Here is a 20785-nt window from a genome sequence, read left to right as displayed (position 1 = left end):
CTATTTATCTCACTAACATATTCAGAGATGTTATTACACACCTTTAGAGCAAGTGGGACTTCAACTCAGGCCTCTTGGTTTAGAGGTAGGGATACTACCACTGCACCACAAGAGCCTTTCTGGTTGTCTGATTTTTTAAATTAAATCTATTTTTCTAATCAACCTATTCAAAGATATTATTACACACCTCTGGAACAGGTGGGACTTGAACACGGGCCTCTTGGTCCAGGGTAGGGATGCTACCACTGCACCACAAGAGGACCCCAAAGTGTCTGCTTTTCAAAAAAAGCAATTTTTCTAATCAATCTGTTCAGAGATGTTATTACACACCACTGGAGCAGGTGAACTCAGTCCTCCTGGTCCAGGGGTAGGATACTACCACTGCACAGGGCTCAGGTGATGAGTTCCAGCTGGTCAGTCTATTGGCTGTTACCATGGGAACTCAATGACTTCCATGTGGATCATCATAGAATCCCTACAGTGTGGAAACAGGCCCTTCGGCCAAACAAGTCCACACCAACCCTCAGAGCATCCCACCCAGACCCATCACCCTACATTTTCCCTGTAACGCACCTCACCTACACATCCCTGAACACTATGGGCAATTTAGCATGGCCAATCCACCTGACCTGCACATCTTTGGACTGTGGGAGGAAACCAGAGCATCGGAAGAAACCCATGCAGGCACGAGGAGAATGTGCAAACTCCACACAGACAGTGTCCTGAAGGTGGAATTGAACCTGTATCCCTGTCGCTGTGAGGCAGTGGTGCTAACCACTGTGCTACTAATTAGTGATTGCCCATTGGTCATGTAGGGGTTATCACATGTACCTAACTCCTTCTTGAATACATTCAATGCTTTGGCCTTTCTGTGAGAGAGAATTCCACAAGCTCACCACTCTCTGAGTGAAGCCATTTCTCTTCTTCTCAGTCTTAATGTGTATCCTTTGACGGTGACTCCTGGAACTGGACTCTCCAATCATCAGTAACATCCTTTCTGCATTTACCTTTTCTATTTCTGTTAGAATCTTAAAAGTTTATATAAGATCCCTCATTCTTATAAGCTTCAGCCTATATGATCCTAGCCAACCCAATCTTTGTTTACACATCAGGTCTGCCATTCGGGGAGTTAGTTTGGTAAGCCATTGTTACACTCTCTCGACAGCCAGCACATCCTTCCTCAGATAAGGAGACTAAATCTGCACACAGGTATGGTCTTACTACAGCCCTGTACAATTGCATCTTACAATCTGTTAAGGCTTCCGATTGTTTCTATTTCTCTTTCAGTCAACCTTGAAGGTGCTTATCACTGGAGGTGCTGATGTGCATCATGAGGAGCTGTGCCTGGGGTACTGAGGCTGCCAGTCTCTGCTGCCCTCAGGCAGGGACATGATTCAGGGAAGTGCGATTTCAAGCTACTGATGTGGGTTTGGGTTACCACTCAGCATTGTTTATATCTGTTGGATGGATGCCCCTTGTACATTTACATTTGAGAAAGCTATGTTTGCAGCCCAGTGAATTCCAACATCACTCCATCCTGATGCTGGAAACTGAACAGAAAGTCATTGGGGCAAAGCTAAAAAAAAACTTTCATTGAATGCCAAACAAAGGAAAAGAAATTCTAAATGTTAGAAGTCAAATGTTCCCTTTGGGGCAAGAATTCCTCAGCCAGAATAGCTCCTAACTCTGAGTGTCCACATTTGAAAGTCCAAAATCAATCAAATCTCACCCCTATCATGTTCTCTCAGGCCTGTGTGTCATGTCTCACTGTGGCCTTGGCTTCTTCAACTGCAGCATCTCTGTCAACTCTTCGTTTTCCTCATCTGAGCAGACAGATGGCTAGTCCACCTTCCCCTTTTCTAAGCTTTCACTTTATCATTGAACTCAGTTATGCAGGTCGCAGCAAACAATCACTACTATGGAGACCCTATCGATGAGTACTAGAGTGCTCCTCCTGAGCAGTCCAAGCAACAGAAACAGAATTTTCAGAAAACTAATTGCCTATTCAATGATGCCCCCACTGGACTAATGTGCTACATTTTAACACTGTTTGCCATTAGACTGGGGGTTTTGCTCATGGGTGTGTGAAATACATGCCTTTTGGGAGCATCCCTTGTCACCCACAAGCCAACCCTGGAGATAATCTAGTGGATAGGTGGGGGGCTTTTGAGAAATCTTGGAGTTGTGCAGTGTGGAAGGGCTGTGATAATTGGTCACAATTTAGCTGGATACTGATGCAGTGAATTCCCTTCCAGTTCAACAATCTGGCTGGATGCTGCCATAGAGCTCTGAATGCTACACTTGAGTAGTTGATGGCCTCTTGGATGAGACAGAACCCATGAATGGAGGGAAATCTGATGACTCGAACAGCTTGGTCCTCAGGGGTTATAGTGAACTGGACAAACTGATTGCTTCCCTGAGAAGGGCATCTGTGAACTCATGACAGTGCTTGTGGATGGCTACATGGAAAATGCTATACATGCCCTCATTTGTGATTTGAAAGGAGCCAGTGCACAAGGAGTTCAATCCTGCTGTGACCTACAACACCACCGGCACAGAACTCTATCCCAAGTAGCTCAGCTGTAATTTACTGTGTAAGAGGTGGTATGTGAAGGTAGTTGAGCAAAGATGCATACTCGTTGATGCCCAGTCATCTTCAAGTACTGCAATACCTTCAGAAGGCCCATTCAATGTATACTGCTTGACAGGGCTGAAGATTGAATTCCCCTCCTTAGGCATTGCTTGTTACTTTGCATCAGAAGCTCTCTGAGCCTCAGGTCTCTGCTACTGTGGTGCTTGTGTGATGAATGTATGTAATATATTTTTACTGTTATTTGCAAACTTGAGTTCTGAAGTGGACAAACTCTGCTACTGTGGTGCTTGTGTGATGAATGTATGTAATATATTTTTACTGTTATTTGCAAACTTGGGTTCTGAAGTGGAACAACATTGAACGTAGCAACAAGGTATCCTATAAAGGGAATCAAGGACATAAACTGATTCATTTAGAGAAAGAGAGAGAGAGAAACGCATACAGAAGTTCAGGAGTGTGAAAGTTTCTTTCAGACAGAAAACGTCTGCACCAGCAGCAGTGCAGGTTGGCAGTCGCCAGATAGTCAGGGCCGGAGAAATAATTCTTGGCAAGTTCCTCAGGCAGAAGGTTGTAGAAGAGGATTTTAGGGGAATCATGTTAAGGAATAAGCAAGTTGGATTTGTTTAAAGGCTTCATGAAGAGGCATTAACCAAAGAAGCCAGCATTGAGTGAATGCAGGTGTTTGCTGGAAAGTACAGCTGTGCCAACTGAACAGGTAACTTTGAAATGGAATCAGGGTGCCCCTTCACTGAGGTATGAGTATCCATAATGTTGTTTTTGAGGTACAATAGTTGAATGTTTATTTCTGATATTTACAATATGACCATTTCAACGAGTTCTTTCCTCTCTAACCTATACTCCTCCACTCCTCTCTCCATCACAGGTATTCTCCTTTTCTCTGGTATCCCTCTGTGAGGCTTCAATCTCTCCCTCACTGTGGCCATATTCACTTTTCCCTTGACGTTCCTGAGCTTCCCTCCTGATCCCACCCCCATTCTCCTCCCCATGCCCAGTCTTACTCCGACACTGGTCCTTATTCAATTCAGCTGCCCCTTAACCAACACCAGCACACCTCAGTACACTATTGTGTTCCCCGCTCCCAAATGCAACTCCCACCTTTCCTTGTCCTCCTGGCCTCTGTCATTTGACTTTCGTCCCTGCCTCTCAGTTGCTTATCACCATTCCCTAGATCCTTCTGCAGGCCGAACAACCACACACTTTAAGGTTAACTACCCGCCATAACTTCTCACCTTTATCTGCAACTTTTCTGTCAAGCACCTTTTGTGTTTAACCCCTCATGCCTGCATAGTCAGGATTGCTGGCTTCAGCTAGTGCCTCACTTGGGTAGGCTTATTGGCCTGGACTGGATACACCCCTTACATCAGCAGCAGAAAAAAATCCACTGGAAGACTGTTTATGAATAAGGCTTCTAGTGAACTGGTTGGACCTAAGGGGCCTATTTAGTCTTTTTAACCTATTTCCCCAGTTCACTCCTGCCGGTTGTGTCCTCAGACCCTTCTAATTGCCTTTATTTAAGTTTAAGACTAGTCAGAGGGAGGTGGGGTATAAACCTGGAATACAGCCTAAAAGTTGTTGAATTAATGTACCCCATGTTAACAGAAGAACAAATAATTGGTCTAAAAGAAAGGGAACATGCTTGTGCATGAAGAATTTTATTGGATTGCAAACATTGAACTCTTCCGCTCAGTTCCAGCCAGACTAGAATTTTGTATGGATTCAGATATCCAACATCCGCAGGATTTTGCTATTGTATTTTTCTGCTGGTGTTTGAAAAATCAGAAAGGCTCAGGAAGTGTTCGTTGCTTTATCCTTGTAAAAAGGATGGATTTCATTTCGCCCTGTTCAGCCTGAGAGGTTTATCAGATCTGTGACTCCTCCCACTGTTGTGAAAAGCAGTCCCCGAGTTGGCAGAAAGCAATCGGAACCCCCCGGAGTTAGAGAGCGGCACAAAGCGCCGAGATGGTTGGAGCACGGGAAGGTAGGAGGAAATATGTACAAACTTAGCCGTTGAAAGGAAGAAAGACATTGAGAAGAAGGCAGGCAGGGGTAAAACTGGAAGTGAACAAAGTAATTGTTAATCTCTTGCATGGAGGCTATGGGGCTGCTAGTGATGGACCGTACTGAGTCCTGTACAGTAACTCGAAGCGAATTACAACAATTAAATCTGAGGAAATTCAAAAATGCGTTGGAATGAATTGTACTCGTGATTTCAGACTACCGCCTGTCATTTGTGTCATAAGCGTCACTTAAATAAATGAACTGTTTTGAAAAACGCACTGGGGAAGATATCAGCTGAACACTTAAGGACTATGTCATCTTTCATTTTACTGTAAAATTCTAAAGTGCAAAATCACTGGGATGTTAATCTGTGGAGTCTCAGAGTTTAGGAGTCCTTCACAGATGCAGTATGTGCCTCTGAGATAAGCTTGTACAGGGTGTTAGGCGGGCCGGTATGTATTTGTGTGTCGCCGTCGCAGTAATAACTCCAACAGTGAAATGACAATTACCATCTCGGCGACATCCTTTGCTACCAGGGTCATACAAATAGACGTAAGGGAACGAGACCCAAGCTTGTGTGACAGGCACTGTCTGAGTCTGCCTTGTTATGGTTAAGGTTTCAGGCTGCAACAGCTTACTTTTTAAACAGGAATTTCCTCTAAATAAACATTTGGAAAAACAAAATCCCTGTCTTTTGATTCCCCGCCAACCCCCACGCCACAAACTCCGTTCTCCAGACATGGACTGCATTGCCCTTCTCTGAGCTTGATCTGAGGTGGAACCGGACTATTTCTCACCTTGGGGTCATTACATGCGCACCATTGGTAAGACCACCTATCTCCACCTCTTGTGACATTGGCTGATAAACGGAGACAGGACAATCTACCGCTGAACCCATCGCTTATGTCTTTGTTGTCTCAAGACTCCGCTATTCTTCTAGTCTCAGGGGTGACATCTCTTTAGATCATCCAAAACTCTGATGCTTGTGACCCAATGTGTGTCAAACCCATTCGCCTCTCGCCCTCCCCCCTCGCTGACCTACAGTTAAATAATGAAACTTTAAAGTTCATATCTTGTTTTCAAAGTCCCTCCATGGCCTTGTCCCTCCCTCTCTGTGTGCAGGTTCACCTGCTAAATCTCCACACATCTGAGTATCACACAGTTACGGAGAAAATCCGTTGCAGGAAGAAGCTCTGAGAATGGATGATTGGAACATAATTCTGGATGCTCAAGGGCTGCCTAAGAAGAGAAAGATAAAAACAGAAGAAGCAGAAGTATGCAATTCATCCCCTTAAGCCAGCTCTACCATTCTATAAGAACATTGGCTGATTAAGAGCTGATTGTTGCGTAACTCCTCTTTCCTGTCAGTCCTCCCACCCCCTCCTTCCCCCAAACTTTGACTCCCTTGTAGGTCAAAAATGTACTCAGCCTGTCTAACTCAGCCTTGGTTGTCTTCGATCATCCTATCTCCATTGCTTACTAGGGAAGTGAATTGCAGACACTCATGACCCCCTTAAGTAGAAATTCCTCCTCGTCTCTCTCTTTTAAATAGAAGTCCCCCTTTTTAAACAGTCCCTAATTACAAATTTCCCTGAGGGAAAAATTCCTTTCAGTATCCACCATGCCAAGCCCACTTATTAGAATATTTTATGGTTCAATAAGACCATACCTCATTCTTCTAAACTCCAATGAGTGTAGGCCACATAAACCTATCCCTCATTATAGGAATCAGCTGAGTGAACCTTGCCTCCAGTGCAAGCATATGTTATTATTTCCATAATGAAATTATCTTAATGTGAATTTTCTTTATGTGTAATTATCTTTGTGCATCAATGCAAGAGACTTTAGGATGGTGAATGAATCTTGCTTTGCATGTTTTTGCATGCAGTATTAGCCTTGAAAGTTCCAATTTGATTGTAGAACATGGAGAAGATTGGGAATAAAATAAATCCACTGAGCACTTCTGACCAGCACCCAACTATCAAGCTCCATTAAACATAGATTACAGCCTCCTTCACTGTATCACATCCAATATCACCAACTGTATACAGTAATAATTAACTGCAAAGTCAAGGTCTAACAATGTGTTTTGAACTATTTCTGGAATAGATGGGAAATATGGAGTTTTAGCTTTATTGCGCAGCACTAGTGATGATTTCCAGTCCATGGCACCTAGTTAAATGTTATAACTTCTGATCCTTGGCTGGAAGTTGGGGCACAGTTTGTGTCATTGCCAGTTTTATTTGGATGCTCTGATTTTTTGACCGTAAATCCCTTCACTCCAGCTAAAGCTTTGCACATGGACCCCAATGAAAACTGAAATGGTAAATTGAGGTTTGGGGAAGACATTAGCTACCTAACTACAACTTGCTTTTGTGTAGCAATTTTAAATGCACTTCACAGAAGAAATCAGACTAAAATTGACACTCAAGAGGAGATTGAGTTATGGAGGAAGTTGCCAGCAAATGGGACTTTTGTAACGTAACTTGTGTACAGAGACAAAGAACATTTACATTACAAGGGAAGCATTTTCCAATTCTTGGACCATAATCTTATTAGTTAATGTGATTTATGTTCATGCAGGTACCCTCCCAAGTCCCTGACTCTCACTCAGAGTTAGGGACTCTCAATTGAAGTGTTCCAAATACTGGGTAATTGTCTATCAGAAATTTTAGCATCTCAGACAATTCCTGGGAAATCAGTGGCATTAGAATTTCCACTTGCTCCTGATGTGTAACTCCAGTCTACACTGCTGCAACGATGATCCCATCAGAAGATCTGGGCCACTGAACCTAGGTCCCTCAGTCAGGGACTGTTAGCTTATGATTCAGGGTCTGACCCTTAGTCTATGTCTCTTACTGCTCCTCAGTTCCCATCCCCATTACTGGCCTTCAGTCTGTATCTCTGTTTCTGACTCTAGGCCTGTGTTCCATTATTGAGCCTTGACAATGGTCTCTTGCTATAATTTTCCAATCTGTAAAAACAATCCTCCATATATACTGAAAGTTTGCCGAATTTCCTGTTCAATCCTAAGTGTCCAATGCCAGTAATATTTGAATATATTTTTACTTTCTCTGTTTCTTTCTTCTAGTGGGATGCCCAGACTGCATTTGTCTAATGCCATCTATGAATTAAACATAATTTCTCACCTTTGTATAGAATTACCCTACATAAAAAACACAAAATTTATTTTATTCTTTCTGATCTTTTCCACCTGCTCCAAACTGTTAATGAGCTCTTAGCACATCCTGAGAACTCACTGTTAAAAATCTCAGCATTTATTCTCATTGCCAAAACACATTGATTTTTCTCAAAAATCACAATTTATTTATTGAGTCATGCGTGCCTTCAGAAATTCATTGTGATTCCCTCTGATTGACTCTTGCCTTATTTAATGATGACTAATTCTACCCATTATCATATTCACAATTGTGTTGTGTCAGAAAATGTCACTTTTGCATGTATAGAGTCAGTGTGGTTTTGAGCTGTGACCATTATGTAGTGCTTGAATGAGACATTTGCAGTTTGTGGTTCCTGTGTTAATGACACGAGGCCAATGCTTCTCTGAATGTCTTGTTCTTGCTGATCATTACTGACAGTGCAGTACTTAATAGTTGAAAACGTAATACTAGAAAATATTTCCAGCCAGAATCTTACACACAATACCATAAGAAGCAGATCAGATGGTCAGCAATGTCCATGAATTATCTGAAGTACTTAACCTTTGAAACGACATTATTCTGAGACATCAATCATTTTGGACTAGGTTCCTATGGTTTGTTGCCTTCTCTATAATTATATATTTGAAATCTGGGCCTTGATCTCCCGGTCTTTGCATAATGGGAGACCCAATATGCCCCAGAAGATACAGACTGGCATCACCCAGAATTCTCAATGCAATTCTATGTGGGAATTTTCCAGAAAGTTTAAAAACTCTCAATGGGCAAATACCCTGCAACAGCACTCAGCCCATACCAAACTGGCAATGATATTTGACCCGAGAAACCACGTTATGGTGGTAGCAAGGAACCGCTGAAAACTAATGTCGACAGCTGGTTAGCGTCAACTATTAGACATTAAAGGCTGAAAAGATGAGGGCAGCAGTGACAGTTGTGAAGACTTCTTTTCCTATTTGCCATTCCTCATCATTTACCTGGGTTCAGAGCCGAAGTCATAACTACAACTAAGATGAAAATGCTGCAAGCATGTCAACCATTTACAAGAGGTATCTGCAACACAGCTTAGAGAGGCCACGTGGACAGTATATGTGGTCAATTTGACACAACACATGGACGCTGTCAGAAAAGCTGAAGCTTTTACTTCCATCCAAGTGATTATATCCCAAAATGAATGGACCAACATGAGCTAGCTACAATGATTGATACTGGTGCAAATGCAAATATAATCTCTTTAGGCATTTTCCATGAGATACACTCAGCAAACTAACATTACGCACTCCATGCAATAATTGCTTCCAATTGGTCTGAAATCCCTTGTATTATATGACTTGAATATCAATATATTTTGACAGAATGGATGCCTGAACTATTTCCTTGGTTGAAACTGCAGGATCAATGACTGTTTGTCTACCAGCATGCACAAAATCTACTTACTATTACAATCTATGAAGTAACTAAGGCACCAGTTACAACACCAAAAATTCCAGACCTCAACATCAAGTCTATCCTTCACCTCAATACAGTGTGGAGCTGGAGGAACACAGCAGGTCAGGCAGCATCGGAGGAGCAGGAATGTCAACATTTCAGGTTTACACCCTTCATCAGTACTGACCATCACCTGACTGACCTTTATCCAGGTTTGATACTATCAGCAACTTTAAAGATGATGTAGTGTTACAACTGAATGATGATGCCCATCCCACCATCAACCCTCCTCAGAAGTGCAGCATTCATATTCAAGGAAAGCTCAAATTGGAATTGGGTTCTTTGGTACAAAACAACATAATTTGAAAAGCCAAGCATCATACTGATTGGTGTAATTCTACGACTTGAAGAAAGATGGCATTCTACATGTATGTTTAGATGCAAGGCAAACTAAATATGGCACTTAAAAAATGTCCACACAAGATTCCTATCCTGAAAAGAGATTAATCTTAAATTCTCAGGAGCCAAACATTTTTCAAGCTTGATGTTAAGAATGGAAATTGGTCCATACATCTTTCCACAGAGTTATAAGAACTGACACTGTAGGAACACTTTTCCGTAGATATTATTTCCTCAGATTACCATTTGGATTATCCATCAGATGGGATATATTCCAATCACATATGGATCTATCATTGCGAATCTACCAGGTTGTCTCTGAATGACACTCAGTTGTCAGAAGGACTAAACGTGAACATGGTACAAATCTCCTTCTGTTCATGACGGTGACAGGGATACATGGTCTTGTTATCTGATATTTTTATTATTGAAAACATCAGATAACATGAGCTAAATCAATTTCTTTGGTTCAAGCTACTTGGCAAATCAGACCTGGTGTTACCAAAATAGAGAGAGTATGGAAAATGCCTACATCACAAAACAAAACTGATTTACAGAAGTGTCTTGGGTTTTTCAACAGTCTATCGCCAAATACTTTGAAATTTGCCATCAAAACTTCTCCTCTCCAAGACCTTCTCTGTAAAAATACATTAAACATTTGGTAGGAAGATCACCAACCTATTCTCCAATGTCTCAAAAATGCTCTATCACCCAGTCAACACATTCTTCAATATTGTGATCCCTCTAAACTCATCACATTGGAAGTAATGCTTCACAGAAAGGCCTCAGAGCAATTCTATTGATGACAAGCTTATTGCATTTGGTCCTAAGGTCCTTGGCACAGCTCGGGCAAACTACTTCAAAACTGAAAAAGAAATTCTTGCTCTAGTTTTCAGGATACAGCAGTTGTATACTCACCTATTTAGCAAGTGTACTATACCAACCACACATTGTTGGAAATGATTTGTTGAAAATTGGAAAATCAGAAGTGCATTTCCTCAACTCCAACAATTACTTGTGAAGATTCAAGGGTATGATGTAGAAATACAACACAAACCAGGCTTCTAAAAACCTATTTCTGATGCTGTTAGCCGACTTCCAAATTCTACTAAGAACAAAGATATTTCTACAGACCTACAAGTGGATATTATTGAATCAGAGTTAGAGGATAACCTTAACTTTGACCTCATTCATTTAGCCACAGCCAAACAGAGCAGTTTCAGCAGGCTTTATCAGATAAAGACCAGCTGCAACAGCTCAAGAAAATCATTATCAGCAGGAGGTTCAGAGATATCCAACAGGTCCCAGCAAGCTCATTCTTTACGGTCTTTAAAGATAGACTAGGATTCCCAAGGAATGTAATCTTCAAAGGTAAGTGAGTCAAAATTCCACAAGCTCTATGTCAAGATATGGGAGACCATATTCATTCAATCACATGGGTACAGAAAAAAAACAAGAGTTGAGTGTCTGAATCTATCTATTCACCCAGTATCAATAAGGATATCAAGCAACTGATCAATTCTTGTGAAACATGTCAACTCCATCAACCTCAACAATTGACAGAACTTTTCATTCCACAGGAGGTGCCTTCTAAGCCATAGTGCAAGATCGTCCCTGGCATTTTCCATGCTCAAGGATATGATTACATTCTGGTGACTGACTATTTCACCAAATTCTCTTGTGTGCAATATCAAACATAATACTAGTCTACTGATTGTTCACCATTTCAATATGATTGATGTACTCAACAAATTATGTTCGATAATGATCTACAGTACACTAGTACACCCTTCCAAGACATGTAGGAAATGGGGTGTTCAACCTATTAACTTTTCTCTTCCTGCCCTCAATGGAATGATCTTGCAGAATGCAATGTTCTTACAGCAAAATTCAGGATAGCCAAATGTAAAGTGAATTACAAGATTTTCAGGATTGCTTTGCAAAATCAACAGTGCTACTCCTCAGGTTAAATCAACAGTGCTACTCCTCAAGTTTACCCTCACCTGCAGCTCTCTCGTTTGGAAGACAGATCTACAAAGTGCTCGTCCCACACTCTCAGCACCCACCTGCCATGTGCGTGATACTTTTTTATTAATTCACTGAGGAGATGTGGGCATTATTAGTGAGGCTAGCATGTATTGCTCATCCCAAATTGTCCTTGAACTGAGTGGCCTGCTGAGTGCAATTATCAGGCAACTGCATTTCCGTGAGTCTGGAGTCACATGTAGGCTGGACCAGGTAAGGATGGCAGATTTCCTTCTCTAAAGAGCCTTAGTGAATGAGATGGGTTTTTAATAAGAATCAGCAATGGTCACATATTTGCCATTAAGCTAGCTTCTAACTCCGGATTTTTATTGAATTCAAATTTCACTATCTCCCTTACCTGGGATTCTGGATTACTAGTTCAGTGACATTACCACTAAACTATCACTTAGGAAGAAAGGAAAAAGGGTACAACAGCATGTTCAGGGAGCATGCAGACAATTATCCAAACTTAAACCAGGACAAAGCATCAGAGTTCATATAGATTTGTGGAAAGATGCTATGTCATTATCTCCAGCCTAGGTCATATTACATTGCAATGAGCAATGGTAAAGTCCTGCAAAAATTAGACAACAGATCCCAACTGCATATCATTAATCACCCATCACATAGGATGTCAACTCAAGACTGAAAATATCATGCCTGTCATTAAACAGACACACTTAAAAGATCATAAAAGCTCAAATAGACAATAAGCCGTACTTATCTGACCAGGTAGCTTGTTGAGTCATTTAGTTTAAGTTGCATGATTTGTTTTGGAAGGGCTGTCTTTAGCTCACTGTTGCAAATGGCACTCTGAACCATTCTTTTAAAAAAAAATCAGAACTTCACAGCACCATTTACCTCACCTTAGAATTCCCAAATAATAAAAAAAAAGCGGCCACAAGAGTAGATGGTGTGGTATGGTTGCCTTTATTGCTCTGGGAATTGAGTACAACAGTCAGAATGTAATGTTGCAGCTTTATACGACTTTGGTTAGGCCACAATTAGAGTATTGCATTCAATTCTGGTTGCCACGTTACAGGAAGGATGTGGAGGCTTTGAAGAAGGTGCAGAAGAGGTTTACCAGGAAACTGCCTGGATTAGAGGCTATGAGCTATAAGAAGAAGCTAGAAAAACTTGGGTGGTTTTCTCTGGAGTGGCAGAGGCTGAGGGGAAACTTGATAGAAGTCTGTAAAATTATGAGATACATAGATAGGGTTGGCAGTCAGAATCTTTTTCCCCAGAGTTGAAATGTCTAATACCAGTGGGCTTGCATTTAAGGTGAGAGGGGGGAAATTTCAAAGGAGATGTGAGGGCTGAGTTTTTCACACAGTGGTAGTAGTCTGGAAAACACTGCCAGGGGTGGTGGTGGATGCAGATACAATAGGGGTGTTTAAGAGACTTTCAGATACGCACGTGAATTTGCAAGGAATAGAGGGATATGGACCAAGGGCAGGCAGAAGAGACCAGTTTAATTTGGTGTCATGCTCGGCACAACATCATGGGCCGAAGCGCTTGTTCTTATTCTGTACTGTTCTATGTTCTATGTAGTAATAATAACAACATGGGCCTATCTTTGATGACAGACGGCACACCACAGACTGAAGACTCAGCCATGTTGCGATAACTATATAAGCACTAGATCTGGTCATTTTATACATTCACCAAAACTTTAGCTAAACATGTAGAGATACTTCAGTGTGATTTAGACAAGTTGAGTGAGTGGGGAAATGTATGGCAGATGAAGTATAATGAGGTGAAACGTGAAGTTATCCATTTTGGTCATTAAATCAGAAAGTCGGATTACTATCTGAATGTCAATATATGGGAAAGGGGGAGCTGCAACGAGACCTGGGTATTCTTGTACATCAGTCACTGAAAGAAAGCATGCAAGTGCAGCAGATGGTGAAGAAGGCACATACGTTGGTCCTCGTAGTGAGAAGATTCAAGTACGGGAGCATAGGTGTCTTGCTGCAATTGCACAGGTCCTTGGTGAGACCACACCTGGGAGTATTATGTGCAGTTTTGCTCTCTTTATCTGAAGAAGGATATTTTGGCTCTGGGGGGACTGCAATGAAGGTTTACCAGACTGATTCCTCAGATGGCAAGTACTGATGTATGAAGAGAGACTCAATCAATCAGTTAGGTCTATATTCAACGGAATTTAGAAGAATGGGGTGTGGGATCTCATAGAAACGTATAAAATCCTAACAGGACTAGACAGTGTAAACACAAGAAGGATGTTCCTAATGACCTGTGAGTCCAGAACTATGAGTAACAGTCTAAGGATATGGGATAGGCCATTTAGGATTGAGACAAGGAGGAATTTCTTCACCCAGAGAGTGACGATGTGAAATTCTCTGCCACAGAAAGCAGTTGAAGCCAAAAACATTGAATGTTTTCAAGAATGAATTAGATACAGTTCTTAAGCCTAAAGGGATCAAAAGTATGGGAGAAAGCAGGAACAGGATGCAGTTGGATGATCAGGTATGACTATTTTCAATGGTGGAGCAGGTTTGAAGGGCTGAATGGCCTAGTCTTGCTCCTATTTTCTATATTTTTATGTTTCTATGATGTACAAGAATGCACATAAATACATATTTATCAGAAAAGCATCCCCATTCTTAAAAGGGAAAAGAGAGAATGTTACATTATGGCACAAATTCATATCCAGACAGGCAGTATCTTTGAAGAAAGTTAGATGACAGTTAGTTATGTGTACATAATGTACATTAAATTAGTAAGCATAGAACACAGTGTATTCATACATCTAGCAAAGTAAACAATTAGTGTTACTAAACATCAAGGCATCTGTCTCAACAAGAACCCAATCTTAGTGGTATATGTTTTGTGAGCTTATATATGGCAACAGTCAGGCCAAGCACACTGGAAATGCTGTTTGACTCCAGAAACTGCATTAGCTGGCTATATTGACAGCCTGTCCACTACTCTAATTAGACGGAGAAGTGTTTACATGCTGAGCCCACAACCCAGGAATCGATGGATCAAGTCCATCTTTTTGGCTTTCTTGGTGTTTTACTAGTTAGGATTCAATATTCTCAGTGCTACAGCCCATGTTTGATTCTCAGTCAGGGAATGGAAATCTGATGCAGTGATTCTATGATGTAGTGGTTATCGAATTCTCCCCATTTATAAAAGATTTGAAATCAGAGAGAAATTAATGTCTTTACAAAATCACAGCAGTGTTACAGTGCAGAGGGAAGCCATTCAGCCCCTCATGCCTGTACTGGCTCATTAAATGAGCATCATTACCTAATGTCAATCTCCTGCTTTCCCCCCATACCTTTACACGTTATTTTTATCTAAATAATCATCCCATGCCCTCTTGAATATCTCAATTGAACCTGCTTCCAACACATTTCTGGGCAGTTTATTCCATACCCCAGTCATTTGCTGAGTGAAATAAGATTTTCCTCTCTTCACCCTTGCTTTTTTTGCATGTCACTTTAAATCTGTGCCCTCTTGTTCTTGTTCCTTTTCTGAACAGGAATAGTTTCTCCCTGTCACTCTAACCTCACCTCTGAAATTCAGTTCTTTCATCTATTTTTGAAGCAAGGCTGTAATGAGATCAGAAGCTGAATGGTCCTGGCGGAACTCAATCTGAGCGTCACTGAACAGGTTATTGCTGAGCAGGTGCTGCTTGATAGCACTGTTGATGACCTCTTCCATCATTTTACTGATGATCAAGAGTAGACTAAAGGGGCAGTTATTGGCCTGGTTGTAGTTGTCCTGCTTTTTGTGTGCAGGAAATACCTGGGCAATTTTCCACATTGTCAGGTAGATGCCATTGTTGTAACTTTACTGGAAGACCTTGGCTGGGGGAGAGGCATGTTCTGGAACATTAAAGTCTTCTGTACTATTGCCGGAATGTTGTCAGGGCCCATAACCTTTGCACTATCCACTGCCTCCAACTATTTCTTGAAATCACATGGAATGAATCGAATTGACTGAAGACTGGTAGCTGTGATGCTGGGGATCACTGGAGGAGGCCAAGATGGATCATCCATTCAGCACGTCTGGCTGAAGCTTGCTGCAAATGCTTCAACCTTATCTTTTGCACTGATTTGTTGGGCTCTTCCATCGTGGAGGATGGGAATATTTGTGGAGCCTCCTCCTCCAGTGAGTTGTTTAATTGTCTACCACCGTTCATGTCAGGATGTGGCAGGACAGCACAGCTTAGCTCTCAGAGATAGTAAGAACTGCCAATGCTGGAGTCTGAGATAACACAGTGGAGCTGGAGGAACACAGCAGGCCAGGCAGCATCAGAGGAGCAGGAAAGCTGACGGTTCGGGTCGGGACCCTTCTTCAGAAAATCTAATCTATTGGCTATGGGATCGCTTCATCCCTGAAAACATTCTTGTAAACCTCTTCTGCACTCTCTAATGTGTTCACTTCCTATTATGTGGTGCCTACAACTATATGCTGTACTTCAGCTGAGGTCTAACAAGGGCATAGTTTAAGGTAAGACGGGAAAGATTTCAAAAGGACCTGAGGGGCAACGTTTTAACACAGTGGGTGGTGCAAATATGGAACAAGCTGCCAGAGGAAGTGGTACAGGCAGGTACAATTACAATATATAAAAACATTTGGACAGGTACATGGATAGGAAAGGCTTAGAAGAATATGGGCCAAACTCAGGCAAATGTGACTAGATCAGTTTAGGAAATCTGATCGCAAGGACAGGTTGGACCGAGGAGTCTGTTTCCATGCCTTCTGAATCTATGATTCTATGACCCTAAGTGTCTTATACAAGTTGAACATCACTTACTTGCTCTTATACGCTATGTTATTATTAATTAAGCTGAAGTATTTTCTTTAATTACAACTCTCTGTACCTGTTCTACCACTTTCAATGATCTGTGCACTTGTACATCCAAGTTCCTTTGCTCCTGTACCCCCTATTTTATATTATCATTCAAATGTTCATCTTACCAAAATGCATCACCCCACTTCTCTGTGCTGAAAGTCACCATTTTTGTTTATTTGCCTCCGGGACAGGAGCCAGCTGAGCCAGCATTTAATTTTCCAGTCCTGAGTTACCCTTGACAGGTGGTGGTGAGTTGCCACATTGAACTACTGCAGACCATCTGCAATTCCAAGATTTTGACCCTAACACACTGAAGGAATGGTGATATATTTCCAAGTCAGGATGGTGAGTAGCTTAGAGGGGAATTTGCAGATGATGCTGTTCCCATGTATTTGCTGGTCTTGTGCGAGGAGGTTGTGGTTGTGGGTTTGGAAGGTGCTGTCTAAGCATCTTTGGTGAATTCCTTCAGTGCATGTTGTAGATGGTGCATACTGCTGCTACTGAGCATTGATAGTGGAATGACTGAATGTTTGTTTATGTGGTGCCAGTCAGGCAGGCTGCTTTGTCCTCGAAGGTGTCAAGCTTCTTGAGTGTTGTTGGAGCTGCACCCATCCAGTCCATGGGGGAGTATTCCATTTCACTACTGACTTGTGTGTTGTAGATGGTGGGCAGGTGTTAGAGAATCAGTAGGAGGGTTACTCACTGCAGTCTTCCTAGCCTCTGATCTGCCTTTGTAGCCATTGTATTTATATGGAGAGTCAAGTTTAGTTTCTGATTAATGGTAACCGCCAGGGAGTTGATAGCGGGGAATTCAGTGACGATAATGACATTGATTGTCAAGGAGTGGTGGTTAGATTGTCTCTTCTTTGAGATGGTCATTGCCCAACACCTTCAGCGCTAATGTTACTTGTCACTTTTCAGCACAAGTCTGGATACTATCAAGGTCTTCCTGCATTTGGACAGGGGCTGTTTCAGTATCAGAGGATTGTGAATGGTGGTGAATATTGTGGAATCATCAATAAGCTTACCCATTTCTGATCTTATGATGGAACAAAGTCATTGATAAAGTAGCCAAAGATGTTTTGGCCTAGGGCACCACCCTGAGGAACTTCTGTAGTGATGTCCTGGAGAGGAGATGACCGACCTTGAACAACTACAAAGTTTCCTTTGTGACACCTATGACTCTAACTAGCCTCGGGTTATCTCCCCGATTCCCATTGGCTCCAGTTTTGCTAGGGCTCCTTGATGCCACACTTGGTCAACCACGGCCTTGATACCTTGGGTTGTCACGAACACCTCATCTCTGGAATTCAGCTCTTTAGTCCATGTTGGAAACAAGGATGCAAAAACATCAGGAGCTGAGTGGTCCTGGCAGAACCCAAACTAGGCACCAGTGAGCAGGTACTGCTTGAAAGCTATATGATGACCTCTTTCTCACTTTACTAATGATCAAGAGTGCATTGATGGAGTGGTAATTGGCCAAGTTGCAGTTGTCCTGCTTTTTGTGTATTGGACAAACCTGGACAATTTTCCACATTGTCATGCTGGCTCTTCCTAATCAATGCATCCTTTTTCATATAATTACCAGTTCATGTCCTGAACAATTGTCTGTAGAAACCATTGAAGTTAAACTGACTGGTGTGTAATTGTTGGGACTATCGTTACAGCTTTTCTTGAACAAGGCTGTAATGCTTGCAATTTTCCAGACTTCTGGCACCTCCCGCAAGTCCAAGGTAATTGCCACAAGTCCACATGACTTCACATTGAATGCCAATGTTTTAGCTTTACTGGAACAGCTTAGCCTGAGGTGTGGCAATTTATGGAGCACACATCTTGAGTACTTGTTGCAGGAACATTGTCAGGGTCTATAGCCTTTGCATTATTCAGCACCTCTAACCATTTCTTTGCCATCACTTGAAGTGAATTGAATTGGCTGAAGGCTGACTTCTACCCTGCTGGGGACCTCTGGATGAGGCCAAGCAGACATATCTGACCACTCTACTAACTCAGCAATATTCTTCTGGAGTTCTACACTGACCTTCTCACATTTTACAATTTTTTCAAGTTTTGTGCACTCATCTGCAAACTTTGAAGTTGTCCCCTGCACACCAAGATCTAGATTGTCAGCATATGTCAGGAAAATCAAGTGTCCTTTACTGACTCCTGGGAACCCCGCTACAAATCCTTCTGAAAAATATCTAATGCCCATTACATACAGTCTCCTTTCACTCAGCTAATTTTGCATCAAATACCTTCTGCATATCCAAGTACACTACATCCACAGTGTTATCTTCATCAAGTCTCTGTTACCTCTTCAAAAAATTCCAGCAAGTTAATCAAATATGATTTTCCCTTTAGAAATCCATGCTGGCTCTTCCTAATCAACGCATCCTTTTTCATATAATTACCAGTTCATGTCCTGAACAATTGTTTGTAGAAACCATTGAAGTTAAACTGACTGGTGTGTAATTGTTGGGATTATCGTTACAGCTTTTCTTGAACAAGGCTGTAATGCTTGCAATTTTCCAGACTTCTGGCACCTCCCGCAAGTCCAAGGTAAGACTGAAAATTGGAGACAGTGCAGGGGCCATTTCTGTTTCCGTCAATTTCCATTCTCATTTCCTTCAATATCCTTGAATGCATCCCATCTAGTCCCGGAGCCCTGCCAATTTAAAATACCAACAATCTATCTGACATTTGTGCTCTACCAATTTTGAACCCTTCTAGTGACTGAGTTCCCTGCTCTGTCACCATGGCCTAGGTAGCATCTTTCTTTTTAAGAAGGACAGACTTTATGTTGATTGCCAGTCTTTTCTCATAATGCCTCTTTACTTCCTTATTTGCTTTTTTCACCACTATTTGAACCTTTGATACTTCTCTTGGTACTCAATTTTATTTTATACCTGACACTTGCCATAAGCATACTTTTTCTTCTTTATATTAACATCTATCTCCTTTATCATCCGGGGAACACTGCATTTGTTTATTCTACCTTTCACATTTGAGGGAATATGCCTTGACTGTACGTGAGCTGTCTCCTCTTTGAAGGAAACCATTGTTCAGTTACTGTTTTCCTGCCAGTCTCTTGTTCCAGCCAATCCTACCCAGCTGAAGTCCACACTCTGCCAGTTGATTTTTCACAGTCGGGATTATGGCATGTCACACTCTGCCATTACTCTGAACCTTACAATACAATGACCATTGTTTTCTAAATGTACTCCCACTGACACTTGTTCCACTTGGCCCACCTCATTTCCAAGAACCAGGCCCAACAGTGCATTCTTTCCTGTTCAACTTACTGCTGTAGAAAGCTCTCCTGCATGGATTCCAGGAATATTTGCCCTCACTGCCCCATACAATGCAAGTATCCCAGTCTATGCTTGGGAAATTGAAGTCTCCAATTGTAACTACTCGAGAAGGTTGACACCTGTCTGTATTTTACCTGCAGATTTATTCTTCTACATCTTTTTCACTATTTGATGGTCTACACCTAGCTTTGTAATTGCACCATTTTTGTTCTTTAGTTCTAGCTGACTGATGGGCCCTCTAAGACATCCTCTTTCTTTAGCATTGCAGTGCCCTTCTTAACCAATACTGCTACTTTTCCTCCTTTTCTTCCCTTTTTAACTTTTCTGAATACCTTGTACTGGGAATGCTTAACACCCAGTCTTGACTTTCCTTGGCCCAGATCTCTTATCACCATGACATCAAAATTCCACATGGCAGTTTGTGCCTGTAACTGTCCAATCTTACTTACTGTACTCCATGCATTCACATATAAGCATAGTAATGCCAAGTTCGACTTCATTCTTTTCCATTTTTCCCTGAATTCACTTCCTAACCTGCTATTGTCTATGCTAGTGCCAGTTGCATCTAAGTGTTTTGTGAACAGTGGTCTTCTCTTCTACTATTCTTCATTAGTTCCAACACGCCTGCTAAGTTACTTTAAAGTCTTCCCAATAGAACTGAAAAATATCTCGCAAGGAATTCAGTCCCAGCTCTGTTCAGGTACAACCTGTCTGGCTTGTATAGGTGCCATCTTCCCCAGAGCCAGTGCCAGTTTGAGGAACCTAAAACCCTCCCTATTGCACCGTCTTTCCAATCACGTATTATTTTGCCTTATCTACCTGTTTTTGTACACATTTCCAGGTGGCATTGGGAGCATTCCCAAGTTACATTTATTTAAAGTCCTGCTTGCTAACTTTGTACTTAGCTCCCTAAATTCTGATGGCAGAACTTCCTACTTAAGTCATTGGCACCAACATGGACAATGACCACTGGCTGTTCACTCTCCCCCAAAAGAATATTGCTCTGTGA

General features: G+C 41.7%; 1 protein-coding gene across 3 annotated transcripts in view; it reads left to right on the top strand.

Annotated features, from left to right (window-relative positions):
• Positions 1 to 4443: 4443 nt before the first annotated feature.
• The window catches only part of entpd1 (ectonucleoside triphosphate diphosphohydrolase 1), a 114299-nt gene continuing 97957 nt past the window's right edge, over positions 4444 to 20785 (top strand). The window contains exon 1 of one of the 3 annotated variants that reach the window (XM_048608873.1): positions 4444 to 4592. In XM_048608873.1, the coding sequence (XP_048464830.1) occupies positions 4574 to 4592 (19 nt within the window). In that variant the 5' untranslated portion in view covers positions 4444 to 4573. The remainder of the gene's footprint in view (positions 4593 to 20785) is intronic. The other 2 variants (XM_048608874.1, XM_048608875.1) reach the window with 2 other exon arrangements.

The sequence above is a fragment of the Rhincodon typus genome, chromosome 20 (assembly GCF_021869965.1).
Source record: "Rhincodon typus isolate 14 chromosome 20, sRhiTyp1.1, whole genome shotgun sequence".
In the NCBI taxonomy this organism is placed as follows: Eukaryota; Metazoa; Chordata; class Chondrichthyes; order Orectolobiformes; family Rhincodontidae; genus Rhincodon; species Rhincodon typus.
The sequence above is the reverse complement of the archived record's forward strand: the minus strand, read 5'-3'. Positions and strand labels throughout refer to the sequence as shown.